At 36.7% G+C, this 18,347-nt stretch overlaps 2 protein-coding genes across 2 annotated transcripts in view; one reads left to right on the top strand and one right to left on the bottom strand.

Moving 5' to 3' along the window:
- The window catches only part of LOC149805825 (coiled-coil domain-containing protein 6-like), a 54,719-nt gene extending 50,744 nt beyond the window's left edge, over positions 1-3,975 (bottom strand). Inside the window, exon 1 of the mRNA XM_089950536.1 lies at positions 3,729-3,975. Coding sequence (XP_089806662.1) covers positions 3,729-3,950 — 222 coding nt within the window. The 5' untranslated portion in view covers positions 3,951-3,975. The remainder of the gene's footprint in view (positions 1-3,728) is intronic.
- Positions 3,976-4,191: 216 nt separating this feature from the next.
- LOC149805824 (uncharacterized) overlaps positions 4,192-18,347 on the top strand; it is a 48,690-nt gene continuing 34,534 nt past the window's right edge. Inside the window, exons 1-3 of the mRNA XM_089950538.1 lie at positions 4,192-4,286; positions 12,200-12,314; positions 15,123-15,290. Coding sequence (XP_089806664.1) covers positions 4,263-4,286; positions 12,200-12,314; positions 15,123-15,290 — 307 coding nt within the window. The 5' untranslated portion in view covers positions 4,192-4,262. The remainder of the gene's footprint in view (positions 4,287-12,199; positions 12,315-15,122; positions 15,291-18,347) is intronic.

The following is an 18,347-nucleotide window of genomic DNA, read 5'->3' as shown; positions in this document are numbered from 1 at the left end:
GCTGTTGACCTCAGATTTGAATTACCCACACATGCGTGTAAAGCAGCATCACTACATGGTAAGAGTAACGCAAGGAAACCGTCTAGCAAGGGATGTATCACTGGAAACTGACTAATGCTTGGGTCAGAGCTGTGCCGTTATGGCAGAAATTTAGGAGAGAGAGAGAGGTACATCATGTCAGAAATGTGAGATAGAGTGAATGATAAATAAATTGTAAAAAGACCACAAACTGTATTCAAATGTGAAAATATGCTACACAATAATAATAATAGTACTATTAATTTATTATTACTAGTGATAGAATTTTCAATCATATTTAATAACATTTACAATGGTATAAATGGAAAGTTGACATACATACATATTAATACTTTACATTACTTATAATACTTAACATTAGTTATAACATGATTAGTATGATGAACTTTATTAATAACATTTACAATGGTATTTATGAATACACACATACATACATACATACATCTGTTATAATTTTACACCATAACTTATAACATATGGATAATGTTATATTTTCATCAAAAACAATATTTTCTTCTTCCCACTGCATTGACAAGTTTTACAACAATTTACAAAACAATTTCATTTGCCGTAAAAGCATATATTACAACTTCCCGCGGAACATTCTTTTAGGCCAGCGGGAAGTTTATCCATTTCGGGGATCCACAGTACTTCAAGAATTTTTCTTCTTAAACAGACTTGCCAATTTTTGGAAACTTCTATCATGTTTTCGTCTTCATTATGCTTGTCCTGTAAGGTAGGAGGCAAGCATAACCTTTTCTCCCATCTCTGGCACATCTTCCGATCTCTTGCCAATAGTTCATAATGCTCTTTGGGCATCCCCAGTGAATAATGATGTCTACATCGCTGATTTGGATCCCCATTCCGAATGCTACCATAGCAACGAGACAGCGAATTATGCTTTTTTTTGTATTGTTGCTTTTCATGTTGAGTGCTGTTGCTGTTGTTACTTTTTGTTTTGTTTTTTGCTAGTGTTCTCCTTTCAACCGATCTTCGATCATTGTAAGTATTCATTATATCACCAATTGTATATCTCTCTCTCTCTCTCTCTCACACACACACACATAGTATATAAATTCATATCTTATCATTTCACGGCTAAAAACACTTGTCATCATTGTAGGGGTGAAAATTGCAGACCAGAATTTTGAGAGATTTCAGTCCTGAGAAGTTTCACTGATTTTCCTTGGATTGCTCTCACAGCTACAGCTACCCCAAAAGTGAAAGAAGATATATTTAAGTATATTTTGTTAGACCCAAGTAGAACAATCACAATTGTAGTTTTACCAGATAGGTATTTACCCCCCCCCAATCTCTATCTTTTATCTGTGGTTGTCTCGGGGACTTCTAGCTACGTTAAGCTAGGAGGCCTTTGAGCCAACCCCCTTTGTTCTAAAATTTTATAAAGGATTTTATATCTGTAACTTTTCCCCGCATCGTCTGTTGTGAGTATTGCATGCAAATTCAAAAAGAATTTGAAGAAATTTATTTTTGTTTTGTTTTTGATTATGGTTGATCTTTTCTTTTTTGATAATTGCATATTTAAAGTTGTTTTATTTTGGCAAGTACTCCCCTCAGGCATTACACGTTTCGGCTGGTTTCATTGCCATGTTTGAAAGTAATATTTCTAGTGATCCTTGCCATGGATCTATTGTCCAATGTGTGCTATAGGTGTGTGTTGGTATACTGTTCTGTATTTGCTATAAACCTTGTGTGTTTCTGTTTGGACTGGCTGCATGTTTCTAATCGTTATAGGTATACTCTGCTCTTCCCCAACCTCGATTTATATTGGTGTTGAATTTTGAAGACCCAACAGCATAATTCGCTGTCCCGTTGTTATGGTAGCATATGGAATGGGGATCCAAATCAGCGATGTAGACATCGTTATTCACTGGGGATACCCAAAGATCATTCTGATCTATTGGCAAGTGATTGGGAGATGTACCAGAGATGGGAGAAAAGGTTATGCTTGCCTCCTACCTTACAGGACAAGCATGATGAAGACGAAAACATGATAGAAGTTTCCAAAAATCGGCAAGTCTAATTAAGAAGAAAATTTCTTGAGGTATTGAATCCCCGAAATGGATAAACTTCCCGCTGGCCTAAAAGAATGTTCCGCGGGAAGTTTGTAATATATGCTTTTGCGGCAAATGTAATTGTTTTGTAAATTGTTGTAAAACTTGTCAATGCAGTGGGAAGAAGAAAATATTGTTTCTGATGAAAATATAACATTATCCAGATGTTATAAGTTATGGTGTAAAATTATAACAGATGCATGTATGTATTCATAAATACCATTGTAAATGTTATTAATAAAGTTCATCATACTAATCATGTTATAAGTAATGTTAAGTATTAACATGTCTGTCTGTATGTATGTATTCATAAATACCATTGCAAATGTTATTAATTATGTTCATCATAATAATCATGTTCTTCTTATAAGTAATGTAAAGTATTAATATGTATATGTATGTATGTCTAATTTCCATTTATACCATTGTAAATGTTATTAAATATGATTGAAAATACTATCGCTATTAATAATAATAAATTAATATTACTATTATTAATATTATTGTGAAGCATATTTTCACATCTGAATACAGTTTGTGGTCTTTTTACAATTTATTTATCATTCACTCTATCTCACATTTCTGACATGACGTATCTCTCTCTCTCCTAAATTTCTGCTGTAATAGCACAGCTCTGACCCAAGCATTAGTCAGTTTCCAGTGATACATGCCTCGCTAGATGGTTTCCTTGAGTTACTCTTACCATGTTGTGATGCCACTTTACATGCATGTGTGGGGAATTAAAATCTGAGGTCAACAGCCGATGAATATACAGGTGTTCTGTTCTGACAGGTATTTATAATAAAAAAGTGAGTGTTCTAAAGGATTTAATGCAGTGGATCATTAGAAGAGGGATTATACTTACCGTCTGGATACAAAGGTTAGTCTAAATAAATTAATTAATTAACAGCGCGCAGTCCGATCATCAGCAGATACACCTGCAGACGCTTCAGCACAATTAGTGCATAATACCGTTGGTCTCCACTGCCAGTCAAACAAAAAGGAAAAGGTGAACAACTTGTTGGTCTAGGTAACAGGTGTTCTATTTATAGCGTGCTGCACTTTGTCACTATGCTCTATGAGGTAAAGGGTTAAAGAATGATATTTTAACTTAACCCGACTTCTGCAATATTGGCTTTCATTACTTTCCAGCGAACATAAATGTAGGCCAACGAAACTTGAAAACCGGTCCATGTCTTTTGTGAGAATTTGAATTTCTTAGAAAAAAAGACATCAGGATAAGTAAAATCTGGCAAAAACATTATAACTTTACTTTGTAGAAAAGCGTCGTTATTGGTTGTCAGTTGTATGTGATATTCCTGAAAATTTGACTTTCGTTACACCGTTAGTCGACATCAAAATACGCTACACATCACCGTTAGTTAGGCTGTAAGATCCATCACTCCCCAGAACAAAAATATTGGGTGATGTATGTTACGTTGTAGGATTAGAGGCCAAACAATGATTGTTTACGATTCATATTAATATATGCAGTGACATCTTCTGGAATTAATATATTTTGTTCAATCACAGTATGGTTTTGTGTTAGGTATGACGAAATTCGCCTAAATCTGAACACAAATTAAACAAGTATTAAATCTGCTTATGACTCACAATGCTAACACTAGCTTTCTTCAATTCACGTTTTTCTTCCATAAGGGTCTTGCATTTTAATCTATATGTTTCTAACTCCATTTTCAGCACTCTGTTCTCTTGTTGTAATGATTCAACCCTCTTCTGCAATTGCTCAATTTGAGATAGAGCTGAGGGTTTACTCGTAGGTCCACCATCCACTGAACTGGTATCACTCTCCAACTCACTCGCACTGTCCGCCATTGTAGTTGCAAATTGTAAACAGCCGCAGTTTCGTATCGATCCCATGTGGTCGGATGTACTCTCAAATCAAAGTTTTTTTTTTTTTTTTACAACCAAAGCTACATTCTGTTCAGTTCTAAGCATTGCTATTTTAAATAAATAATGGGTTTAATTTTGACTTTATTTATATAAGCATTATTAATATTTACTGAACATAGCCAATATAGATAGTTAACAATGCTATAATCTTTGACCTTTAATGTAAGGGACAAAGGTGAAGGATCAACTGAATGTAAAGTGTGTCAGAACGTTACAGAAGACCTAGTGTAGAAAATGGGAAATGCTGATGTAACCGATGTATGATACCAGATAATTTTAGGGGGAATAATTCATTAAATAAGTAGGAATTACAGCATCTTAATGCTGTATCTAGACAATTCTTAACTTGGTTAATTTTGAGGTAGTCCCTCGCGCATCCGGAGCTACGGGCGATTTTGTACTAAAAATACTTGGCTCATTCGAACTAAATGCCAGGCTGATTCAGACCACGTGAAATATATAATAAAGAACCAAAATTGTAACACACATTCATGTTTTATTTTTGAAGTAATTGCTAGGGTTTTTATTCATATTTTTCTATTTTTTTGTGTGCAAACGCAGTAAGAGAGTAGTTACCTTTGATTTTCAGCTACTAAAATGTAAATAAAATAGTTTGTAGGTACATAAAAAAAAAAAAAAAAAAAAAATATTTTACCTACATTTTAGTAAGATACTGGTGGTTACACCATGTGGGTTGGAACTTTCATTTTGTAAATTTCTTGCCAAAATCAGAACAAAATAGATACTAGTCACACATGTAAGACCTGACGCTGATATTTATGTTTTGGCACCTAAACAAAATCAACATGTGCTATGTCTTACATATAGGACTAAATAGATACCAGCTAACACATTTAGTTTTTTTTAACCAAAATGGTTTTTCAATATTTAAGGTTACAAAACCAACAAAATTATTCTTTGCATTAAGATCTCAATTATTTTGAAGCATATTCATAAATCGGCAATATCAAACTAATGTTTATAAACGGACCTTTGGCTTTTATTAATTTCTTATGGTGTTTTATTTGCATTATATTTACCAAATAAATGTTGTGTTGTTATTTATTGTTGTGTAATACAATACAAAATATTCTTTATTGACATCAATCACTCTTTATCTTGTCAAATCAACAAACCATCTTATTTTAATTTCCTTCAGTCTTTTAAAACTTTTGCAGATATTAATGAAAGTAAATATTTCATTTAAAAGCACATATTAAATAAACGAAAAGTTTGATTTGTGAATCGAGGTTTATTTTATTTATACATATATGATACGGTAACACTTAATGTAACTAAAGATTTAAAAGTTATTTAAAATTAGAATTATATTTTGCATTCTAAAATATAGTTGTTGTTGTTGTTGTGGGGTTTAACGCCATTTTTCAGCACACGATAGGCCATATATGGCGGCCAGTATTAATGGTGGAGGAAGAAACCGGGAAAACCCCGGAAAGAACCACCGACCCACGAGAAGCTACTGGCATGCTTTCTCACATATCTACATTGGTCTAAAATATAGTGTTGTTCTGATTATCAATTATAATCAATTATTGGTTGGTTGATCGAACAAATAAGATAATCATTTATGAAACTACAAAATTGATTGTGTGGAAAGGGAGACTACATTTTTTTAGTTGCATGCAAAAACACAAATGTTAGTAAAACTCCTGGGTAAATGATAGGACTTCCAATCACTACAGTCAATCTGAATTATTTATTCCTTTCACAACTTACAAATATAAAACCAGACCATACTCTATAGGTTCAAATGTAATTAAGAACATATAGTCATAATTACATGATTTTGCTGCTAAAATGTAGAGTTAGGATATTTTTTTACGACTTGTTGCAGTTTAAATGTAAAATCCTTCGTAGTATTTGTAAATAATGACAAACAAGAAAACCTTGTCCTTTACTTTAAATAATAGACACATCACATATGAATGAAAGGTTTTAGGGGGATTGGAACAGTTTTTTAGTTACATAAAACAAAAATAACATATTAGAAAAAAAGTTAATATTTGTATCAGATTAAATTATACATTTCCTTAAAAGATATTACTCCTGTACATTTGTTAGCATTTTGAAGTCCATAGCAAAGATATAACTGTATAACAAAAACAAAATGTAAAATGTGCTCTTAGTAACCGATTATAATCGATTATCAGTTGTTTAAGTGAAACCGATTATTGATTGTGAAATTCTGACTGATTCCCAATTCTACTAAAATGGTTACAAAACTGTTATAATGGCATTGATTAAAGAGGTTTTGCTAATTGATGATGAGATCATTTCACTATTATTGTTTGCATTTAAATAAGAGCAAACTGATCAGAATAGTATTAAACAGATGGTGCTAATATGATGTGGTAATTTTAACTGATTATTTAAATCTCATTTATTATTTTGATTTGATTTTCATCAATGAAATTAGTGTTCATTAAATTGTATTACAAAATTAAATACTTCATCTATGAAAATAATAGACAGAAATATAGCAAGATGTTTCATCTTTTAAAACACCACCATATTTTTGTTATGTTATCATTGTCTTTATAATTAATATAAGGTCCAAAAGACTTGCTGAATCTAGATATATGATATTGCATTTAATTAAATGTTGCATTTGACAGGTGTCAAGTTTCATTTCTTGGCATATAGTTTTAATTTAGTGCAGTATACTGTCTGGAGATTAATTATACATGAATCAGTTAAAACCATTAACATACTCAGTCCAGTATATATATATATATATAAGGCGTTGTAAGGTGGCTACCATGTGGGCAACAAGGGCGGTGGCATCTGCAAAGAGAAGTTCTCTGATGAATTTTTTTCCAAAATCTTGGTGTGGGCTTGAAGTCACCTTAAGTTGAAGAGGTTGCCATCAGTGCGAAATTGGATATAGATGCCATCTTCATCATCAAGGTGTTCTGTTGCTTTTTGGAGCATCATGCTGAAGAAGATTGAAAACAATGTGGGGGATAAAACGCAACCCTGTTTCATGCCGTTTGCGATGGGGAAGTTCTGTGACCGGTCATTATTGTCTCTGACCTGACCAAGCTGTTCTTCATGTAGCTGGATGACCATGGTAAGGAACTTTGGAGGACAGCCAAGCTTTTCAAGGATTTTCCATAGTCCAGTTCTGCTCACCATGTCAAATGCCTTCATTAGGTCCACAAAGGTGATGTAGAGTCCTTTGTTTTGTTCTTTGCATTTCTCCTGGATCTGTCTCAGGATGAACACTATGTCAATTGTGTCCCTTTTGACTTTGAAGCTGCATTGACTCTCTGGAGCATGTTCTTCTGCAATGGTGGGCACCAGTCTGTTCAGCAACACTCTAGCAAGGATTTTGCCTGAAATGGAGAGCAGAGTTATCCCATGGTAGGTTGAGCAGTCAGACTTTTCCCCCTTGTTTTTGTACAAGGTGATGATGGCTGCATCTCAGAGGCCTTGTGGAAGTTTCCCTCGTTCCCAGCAGATGACGAAGAACTCCTTGAGTTCGGTGTGCAATGCTGGGCCTCCTGTCTTCCAAATCTCTGGTGGGATACCAACTTTTCGTGCAGCCTTTCCAGTCTACAGCTGTTCCATGGCTTTTACAGTCTCTTGCAGTGTGGGTGCCTCATTGAGTTCCATCTTAGGATAAATAAGTTACTCACATATTACATAAAAAAAGATTTAAAAACTAAAAGAAAAAATACTGAGGCAGTTTTATTGATAAGCAGCGTGCTCTGCTATCAAACCACTGGCCTCGTCTTATTTAAAGAATATTTCAGCATCACTTTATTTAAATTATGCATGATATAAACTTCTTTATAACACAGTATTCTTGATCAAACAGTTGGTCCAATCTTATAGTGATTACCTTGGAACTTTTACTTTTTGAGAAAGAAAATGCTGAATTTACATTACATGTTTAAGCTAGTCAAACAGAAGTCATAACCTGTTACTCTGTTTGGACAAAGAATGGTCTCAACTGTATGATGAGAAATCACCCTTTCATAGGGTAACTTTTGGAAAGATCTATCATGTAACCTGTGATCCTGGCTTATTTGCACTATTTCTCCATATTTTTTGGTAACTGGCATCATTACTGTGGTTTGAATTATATGTTGAAGTAAACTGCCTTCACTTTGAGCCGTACTTTGTGAATTTAACATATTCATTATGTGCATTGTTTTTACAGTGTGAATTTAACATTATTGTGTGCATTGGTTTATAGTATTAATTTAACATCATCATTTTGTGCATCATTTTGATAGTGTGAAATTACCCTCAGGTCAAGTATTATTCCTGATAGGAATTTGCTGTTGAGAAAAAGTGTTGTTTTTTCATGCCTTGCAGTTAGGTTACCACACACACACACAAACACAGGGTTGTCCAGGTAACATTTATTGTGATTGAAAATTGTTTTATTCATTTTTCTGGCTCAGGTCTTTAGTTATCCCTGTCCTTGCCAGTTTTGTTTGCAACCTCATCTAGATTCTGTCCTGTTTTAATGAGATAATTCGTGTTCAGTTTACTATGACTTTTGCCATTTTCATTCTCCAGAAGGAGGTTATCAACAAGTCATTACTTTTAATTGTGTAGTGTTGCACATTGAGCACAGGTCATGGGTTTCCCACAGTTTTTTGTCCTATATCTCCCAAATCTTGACCCTGTGTAAACTTTTCATCAGGAACAGTAAAAGAATAAGCCTACAACTTTCCTTTAGTCAGTATCTAGCCACGTCTGAGTTGAAGCTAGCAATTGCAAAAGCTGCTAAAGGTGATAAAATTGTAAAATGGCAATTAATATTCACTTTAAAACAATGGCAGTGGCAGTGAAAAGATTAATTGATTGTGGTAGTTTGCAGAGTTACAAGATAAATTTTTTGACAGTCCCTAGTGTAATGTATTTTTGAAGTTTAATTTGCACTTCAAGCAAAGAATTGTTTTTTTTTTAAAAGGTTGAATTAATGACAAAGGAGATGCCACCCATGGGAAAAGGCAAAACAGCCTTTTGTACACAGGTGACCTCTGTATACTGTTTTGCCCTTTAACAATGTTTTTTATCCTGCTCTCTTTAATCCATCTTGTAAATAAGTTTATCACTGTCTTGAAATAGTAGCTGATTATAATTCATTTTGTGGCAGGACATAATTTTATTACTGATTGACAGCAGACTGTAAAACAGATGACTGATTCTTAGGTCTTCCAACTTGTGTAACTCAGTCTTAGAAACAGCTATTCAAAAACAATATCTGGATTAGCTAGTTGCTCAGTTTGCCAAGAGCATAAAACTGTCTTTGTGACCAATGAGGCCCTCCCCCTGCATGTGTGTTTACAGTCAGCTCACTTTCGTTGCTGACCTTAGCACTTTTTTCCCCCAAGGAATAAAAAAATAATAATTAAAACTTCCCAATTTTATTTGTGCATCTAATTGACTAATTGAGCAAAAAGTGCTTAGTAGATTATATATACTGATCATTAATATATATAAAGGGTATATATAATGCTTTAAAATAAAATCTACCTACCTACTCTAATTTTAAAACCAGTGCCATAGAAGTACACATTTATTTTGCCTGATTTGAAACATTGCCACCTTTACTGACATGTTTTAACTATTGAATGACTCCTGACCCTAATGAATAAAGGCTGTAACTTTTCTCACTTCTCAAGGATGAATTTTCTTCATCAGAAAAAGCTGTAATTTGCAGAAAAATAGATAAAGATATCCAACTATACCTGTCACACTTCACAAAAGGCAATGTTCATTTCTGCTGTGATAGCATTACTACTTCATCCACCATCTAGCAAACAAATTGCTTTAGGCATCTACCTTCTTTCAGTTACGTTGACAAGTATGACTGAAGTAAAGTGAGTACAAGCAATTTAAAAACTGCAATGATTCACATGGTATGGTGGTGCTCTACAGTTTCATATTTTGCATAGGGTTAGAATTTTAAAGAAAAAGAATTTCCTCAGCTTTCCTCACTGGTTATACTGGCTATTTAAAAAAGACCTTGTATATCTTAGGTATAATTCAAAGAACCTTTAATTCCCTTTATTTTGGTGTATGATTGATGGGTGTAATATGGGTTATAAAGTATACAGCTTGGCCTTACTCCAGATATGCACCTTTCAAAAACTGCTAGTTTCACTTGGTCATTTTTACTTCCTGAACTTCAGAGGTAAATTGTATAAAAAAAGAGCCGATAACTTTTTTTTACATTTTATATATTTGGTATTTCATTGATTGCACTTTCAGAAAATGGTATTGTATAGTCTGGCAGAATTCATTTTCCCTATTTTAATAGCTGCTATGGATAGTGTACTTTAGACTAATTCAGGCTGATATTTTAGCACAAGGGAGCAGTCATTTAATTAACAGTGTGCTTAGATCATGTACAGTTTCCAAAAGTACAATATCCAAAGAAATATCATCAACATTACATTAGTGTAGCATAGAGGTATGCCAACATTCTCTCCATTGTGCATGTTTTATATGCAAATAACTTCACCTTACATACATCACTCTCTCAAAAGTACATAATAACTGGTGAGCCTTTATCTAAACAATGCTTTCCTTATGAATCAAAAGTTTAGTTAACATTGACTGTAGATATGCTTCAATGACTGCTTAAGGCAGGGTGAAACCATTGCACATCATGAACTTTGAGTATGCCATCACGGTGTAAACTGATGGCTTTGTCCAGCGCTTATATGTAACAAGCATTCTCTTGGTGACCTAGTGGATTTCCTGTTTTTTAGGTGTCTGCTTAACATTAGTCTCCTGAGTCCATGGAACAGAAACACAAAGTTGAGATAGTACTCAAAGTTGTGAGGTGCGTCATTCAGTCTAGGAAATGATCTGCATCCAAGGTCTACAATGCTAAATGGAGAATCTTTTGTGATTGGTGCAGTAGGAAATGTGTTAATCCTATCTGCCGCTATCTGAGCACAGTACTTCTGTTCCATTTTGACGAGAGACAATTCTTGGTTTCTACTATCTAGGTATATATGGCAGCCCCATCCAACAAACTCAAATTATTGAAATGTCTAGCTGAAATCTCTTGTGTTTTTTGGTCTGTAAGTAAAATCCCCTACAAAGCTTCTATAGAGACCCTCATGACTGTTCTTGTATGCCTTAACATCCATAAGACAAAGGAGTGAGCTGTATGTCTTTCCAGGGCTGTTTTAGGTTGCGTGGAAATTATGTGTTAGTTTCTCTTCTCAGCTTCAGTCATTTGCTCCACTCATGATTGAGACCCCCAGTCTCAGTCACTTTTTCACTGGGGATAATCAAGACAGACTTTTATGCTCAATGGAAGCTTTACACATTTTTTTGGGCAGCTTCTAAAGGAAGAAGAAAGGGTAGGAGGTATTTCCTTCCCCTTAAGGGCTTGGTTGATATTTCAGCTTCCACCATTTTGAGGCAGATAATTGTAACTGTCAAGAGAGTTTTATCAGTGCCTTACCAAGAGGGACCTTTCATACATGGAGATCAAAGCCCATGAAGTTCAAGCCATTGTGACCTCATGGACCTATCTAACGTGTTCATCCCTGAAGGATGAGATTAAATCTCCATTTTGACAATGTAACATGGCATTCTCCTTCTGCCTTCACTCATAGGCTCACCAAAATGAAGACATATTTTCTTTGGAATGGATGGTACTAGCAGAAAGGTGACCCATGAGGATACCATCTGAGAGTAGTCTACATTTATACACTTAAGTGTGAGTATTCTTCCTTTTTTCTTCACCTGTTTGTGGGATCAAAAGCCTCCCACTGAACTGTCATATTGAACTATACAGTAACAGATTGTGTATTACTGATATTAAAATGTAGTTTGGGGGGAGGACTCATTTTTAGGATATAATACTTACCTGTTGCTGTTGCCAGATTCCTTCTGCCCACCCCATACTGATGTTCCATTAGTTTTAGGGTTGCATCTAAAAAGAAAATAAGGGCTAGTGTGCATTGGCCAGGGTCATGAATTAGATATGAAATTTTTCCAGAAGTCACCCAATGGGATGATCAATTCTTATCATACAGTCAAGGATATTTTCTGCCAGGAAAAGATTAATCTATACAGTAGCAACAGGTAGGTGTTACAGCATTAGAAGTAGTCTACCCCCTCCCCCCAAATACATTTTTAACTGAAATCACATTTGACTTATCATGCAGACTCTGAGATGGTGGGTTACATTCCGAGATCCCAGAGAAATATACAGGCTCCATGACAGCTACCTCAAATGTGAGCTGGTATTCTTAACTGGTTTTGTCCTCACACTGATACATGGTAAGATATTAAATACACACACACACACACACACACACACCTCAAAAGCTCTGTACTTGTACCTGATCTATACACATACTCACACAGCTCTGTACTTGTACCCGACCTATACACACATACATCTCAGCACCTACACCTGACCTATTGCAAACACACAGCTCTGTACCTAGACCTGACCTATACACACGCTCACACATCTTGGTACCTGTATCTGACCTATGCATATGTACAGCTCTATACTTGTACCTGACCTATACACATACTGACAAAGCTCTGTACTTTTGCCTGACCTATACACACACTTACACAAATCTGTACCTATACCTGACCTATACACATACGTCTCAGTACCTACACCTGACCTATGCAAACACACAGCTCTGTACCTAGACCTGACCTATACACACACTCACACATCTTGGTACCTGTATCTGACCTATGCATATGTACAGCCCTGTACCTGTACCTGAACTATACATACACTCACATACCTCTCAACCTGTACCTGACCTATACACATTCTCAAACTGCTCTGTACTTGTTCCTGACTTAAAGACGTACTCACAAAGCTGTGTACCTTTACTTCACCTATACATGCACTCATACAGCTCTATGCCTTTACCTGACCTATACACACATTCATACAGCTCTGTACCTTAACCTGACCTATACACACATTCATACAGCTCTTTACCTGTACCAGATTTATACACACACTCATACAGCTCTGTATCTGTACCTGACCTATACACACATTCATACAGCTCTGTACCTTTACCTGACCTACACATACACATACAGCTCTGTACCTAACCTATACAGATTCATATAGCTCAGTACCTATACCTGACCTATACAGACATTCATAAAGCTCTGTACCTGTACCTAACCTGTACACACATTCATACAGCTCTGTACTTGTCCCTGACTTAAAGACATACTCACAAAGCTGTGTACCTTTACTTCACCTATACATGCACTCATACACCTCTATGCCTTTACCTGACCTATACACACATTCATACAGCTCTGTACCTTTACCTGACCTACACATACACATACAGCTCTGTACCTAACCTATACAGATTCATAAAGCTCAGTACCTATACCTGACCTATACAGACATTCATAAAGCTCTGTACCTGTACCTAACCTGTACACACATTCATACAGCTCTGTACTTGTACCTGAGGGGCCCCAAGTGGCTGAGTGGTCTAAAGCGCTCTCCATTACGGATCACTGCCATCTCACCTCTGTCTGCATGGGTTCGAGTCTCGGATTTGGCTAATGTGGGTATGTGAGAAAGCTTGCCAGTAGCTTCTCATGGGTCGGTGGTTCTTTCCAGGGTTTTCCTGGGTTCTTCCTCTACCATTAATACTAGCTGCCATGTATAGCCTATCATGTGCTGAAAAATGGCGTTAAACCCTACAACAACAACAACTTGTACCTGACCTTTATACACACTCACACAGCTCTGTACTTGTACCTGACCTATATGCACACTCACACAGCTCTGTACATGTACCTGACCTATACATGTACTCACAAAGCTCTGCACTTGTACCTGACCTATGCACACACTCATACAGCTCTGTACCTATACCTGACCTATACAAACATTCATACAGCTCTATACTGTTACCTAACTTTTTCACATTCATACAGGTCTTACCGTCTATACCTTTACCTGACCTGTACACACATTCATACCGCTCTATACCTGTACCTTACTTATATGCACTTGTATTGCTCTGTACCCATACCTGACTTATTCATACTCATACAACTCTATACCTTGACCTGACCTTTACACACATTCATACAGCTCTATACCGTACCTGACTTTTTCACATTCATACAGGTCTATACCTTTACCTGACCTGTACACACATTCATACCGCTCTATACTTGTACCTTACTTATATGCACTTGTATTGCTCTGTACCCATACCTGACTTATACACACTTGTACAGCTCTGTACCCATACCTAACTTATTCATACTCATACAACTCTATACCTTCACCTGACCTTTACACACATTCATACAGCTCTATACCGTACCTGACTTGTACACATTCATACAGCTCTCTACCTGTACCTTACTTATACACACATTTGCACAGCTCTGTTCCCATACCTGACTTAATCACACATGTACAGCTCTATACCTGTATTTTACCTATATCATCATTAAATTTGTCAAAACTTAACATTCTGTCATGCTAGCTGGCTGGATGTACAGTCACAAAATAATTGAATTACCAGGAGTTCGTTTATTTTCATAGATCTCAATTTCATGGTTTTGGAACACAATCCTTTGCATCATTACTTAAATTGAAGTATTGGGGAAGGGGTGTTGTTGTTTCCACTAAAGAGTTACAGTTTGTTGGATTTGTGAATTTGTTGTTTTGTAGCAACTTCAAAATCCACAAATGTTGGTACCATCAGGGTCTATTCTAGAATGTACAGTTGCTGGATTCAAACTATTTTCTTAAAAACTTATTAAATGCAAGAAAATCTAGCACCATGCATGTAAACCTTGTCTTCAATTGGTTATTTCCCCTGCATTTTGATAGTTTTCCCATTGTTTTCAAAAGAGGGGGTGATTTTCCCCCTTAAATTATTAAAAGTTGTGCATTAACTGTAATTCGTATTAGGTGTGTCAAAGATAATAATCATTCACTCACATTTATTTTCTACATCATGTGCAATTTTGAATTTGGTTTAAATCATGCAAAAATAAATTGTTTTAGACGTTTCTTACACATGTTTTAATATGACTGATGACTCTGGATATTATTTTCAGCTTTACGCTCTGGGGGCCGATTTCGTTGGTTATGGCTAGCTGTGGTCCTTCATGGTTTGTGGGTGGAAGCAGTAAGCTACAATCTACCCGATGTTGACAACTTTTGGCATGCTCAGGGGATGGTCATGTTCCTGGGACAGCGACTACCACTCTATGTGGTGGCCTTGTGTAAGTTTCAGGCATCAAGTAATTTTATCATACTTATCTGTATTAGGTCAGTGAATCCTCATATTTGTGCCACTGGCAGGGACTTTCTTGGTCCTTTCGAAAACCGATTTTCAGCCCTATTCCCTGTCCAAAAATAAATATTTTCCCAATTTTAACCAGAATATTTCTGATAGAGAGGAGCTAGGTTGAAGATTCAGATAAGAAGTTTCAAAAAGACATTTTTGTTTCCTCATCCATTTCTAAGTGAAAAGTATGCAAAGAACTAATACAAATGAAAAGTCACTGTTATTTTATTGGAAAGTAGGGTGATTTTGATACACTGATTACCTAGTAATTCCTTTATGAGTTTAGTCCACATTTCAATAATGCTTTCAGACCGCTTGATGGCATTAAAATGTGTTGTGCTTAGCTCACATGCAGTCTTATCCTAAGTGCCCTTAGCATAGCCCCACTTCAGAGAAGGTAGGAAACTCCTTGTATGTAACCAAATTGGTAAGATTCTTGCCTACCTTTTTATTCACCTACCTTAAGGCTGATTGTATTTATGTTATGATGTCTACCCATCAATTTATTATCCCATTTCTACAAAATAGCTTAAGTTCTCCACATCTTTATTTACCAAACTCTTTTGGATAGCTGAAAATAAGGCCTAAGAAAGAAGCCTATTGGGTTTTTTTTTTTGGTGGGGGGGGGGTAAATGGTCAAAGGTTAGCATGACTGTAAGTGAAAGAAGAAAACTGGTTCCAACACAATAACATGTTTGCATCATAGACCAGGACCGTACTTTGTGAATGACATGTAATAAGGAAAGGCTATAGATTTTCATGTGAAAAGGTGAAAGGTCGCTGTCACTCTGGCAGAATGAAGAAAAACTGTTTCAGCATTAAACAAATTTAGTTCATGACCATGTACCTTCAGTGTATGTGGCAGTCTTACATATAGGATAAGATAGAAGCCTATTGTTTTGGAGGTCAACATGTCAAATGTCAGTGACAGTAACTGAAAGGTAAGGTAAACAAGAGGTCTGTTGATTTGAGATTCAAAAGGCCATGGTCAGTTTCATTGTTGATCAAAGAAAAATGTTTTCTTTAGGTAATGTTTGTTCTTGAGTATGTTCCTTGACCAAACTTTGTGAATGACTTGCACTTGTGCTAATCAGGAAAACCACTCATTCTCTCATCTTGAAGGAGCAAAAGCTGTCTGTACAGATGAAAACTACTACTTACTCACCCATGTGTCAAGTTATATTCTGCATTGCACCTTGAGAAGGGCTCTGTGTGACCAAGTGATCTAAGGCCCTAGCCTTTACATATCACCCACACATCTCACCTCTGTCCACATAGCAAGAAATTCAAGGCAAGGGACAACATGTACAAGTTCTGCCTGGCATATAACAAATGTCCCTCTTCATCACCTTGCTGCATTGGCAGTGTGTGGTCTGATGATACCTGGACTGCAGTACTGCAGATATCAGCAAAAGGCAAAGCTACCCTCACCCATGCTGCCTTGGATGTACCTTCCTTGTTCTCAAGATAGAGCAGAAATGTCAGGCTGACACGTCCCATCTTCCCTCCACACAGGAAATATCTCCAGTTATGTCTTGACCAGGAGGTATTTGAGTAACTTTTGAGCTCTTCCATTTTGCTTTACCTCTGCCCCCAGAGCTTTTACCTGGATGATAGGGTAGCTGCATCCCACTTGAAGCCAATAGGGATCCACATCCTTCAGTATCTTGATGACTGATTGACGCACAACATCCTCAGAGATTCTCTTTTGAAGGACCGGACCATCTGTTGGTTGACAGTGCAGTCCTGGTCTTCTCAATAAACCAAGAGAAGTAAGATCTTATTTCCTTCTCAGGATTTATTGTATGTGAGGATGAATTTCCTGTGAGATTTTGTGTTCCTCTGGATGGGTTCAATTAAATCCTGTCTCTCATAATGGCTCTTCTAGCGAAGACCTTGATGACTTGCCTTTATCACTCCTGGGGACTCGTAACTAACTTGATTGTGGACTTTACTGGCACCCTCTACATACATTTCCTGCTTACAGCAAATTGGAGACTGCACAAGGACCCTGTATCAGCTTACATTCCCCTTAGGCTCCAGCTTTTATCAGATTGTGTTGGTGGCTAAATCAGGATCAGTTTCTGATCACTGTCCCAATTCAACCCCCACAAACCCCACTCCTTTTTGTACATTGATTCATCAGATTCAGGATGGGGTGCTCTATGGGGCCAGATTGTGCAGTTCTTTAAGGGATTTTGTCCCAAGAAGAAGCAACCCTTGATATGAACATCTTGGAACCACTGACTATATACCTAGCCTTACAGGTGTGTGTCATTCTCATAAAGGATCTTGGCATCGTGGTTGCGTCAGACAGGATATTAGTAGTAGTGTACCTCAGGCATCAGGGAGGTACTCATGCTTTGTATCATTGCCTGGAAGTGTTTAGTCACCTTAGATGGGCAGCCTCAGAGGTAATCACTCTGCCACATTCCAGGCAAGAAGAGTGCCATGGAGGGCATTGTTCCTTACCATACAAAAGTGTGTCAACCTCATAAGGCATCATTACGTTATGGTTGCCTCAGACAGCATGTTAGTAGCAGTGTACCTCAGGCATCGGGGACATACACATGCACCTTCCCTTTACATGAAGTCTGGAACCTCTCTAATTGGCAGCCTTGGAGATCACTCACAAAAAGGGGTTACTGAATAGTCTCCACACTGGTTGATAGTAGCATTGTTTCTCAAAGGGGGGGGGGAGATTCTTGATGGATGTGTTCACTGTCAGACTGAACAACAAATTCCACTTTTATTCTCTCTATGGGGCCTGTAGCAGATGCATTGAGGCTAAAGTGGGATCATCTCTATGCATATGGCTTTCCAAATAATAAGTCTGCAAGTGCTCCATCAGGTGAGGATCTCCACTGCACTTCTCTTACTGGTAACCCCCTGTGACTTTAGCAAGGATGATTCAGCAACCTGCTAAACCTGTTGGAAGATTAATGCCAGGAAATGACCACAGATGAGGGATTTGCTTTTGCAGCACAGGGTG

Source organism: Sinohyriopsis cumingii, chromosome 2 (genome assembly GCF_028554795.1).
Source record: "Sinohyriopsis cumingii isolate HCF-2022 chromosome 2, ASM2855479v2, whole genome shotgun sequence".
Classification (NCBI taxonomy): Eukaryota; Metazoa; Mollusca; class Bivalvia; order Unionida; family Unionidae; genus Sinohyriopsis; species Sinohyriopsis cumingii.
The sequence above is the reverse complement of the archived record's forward strand: the minus strand, read 5'-3'. Positions and strand labels throughout refer to the sequence as shown.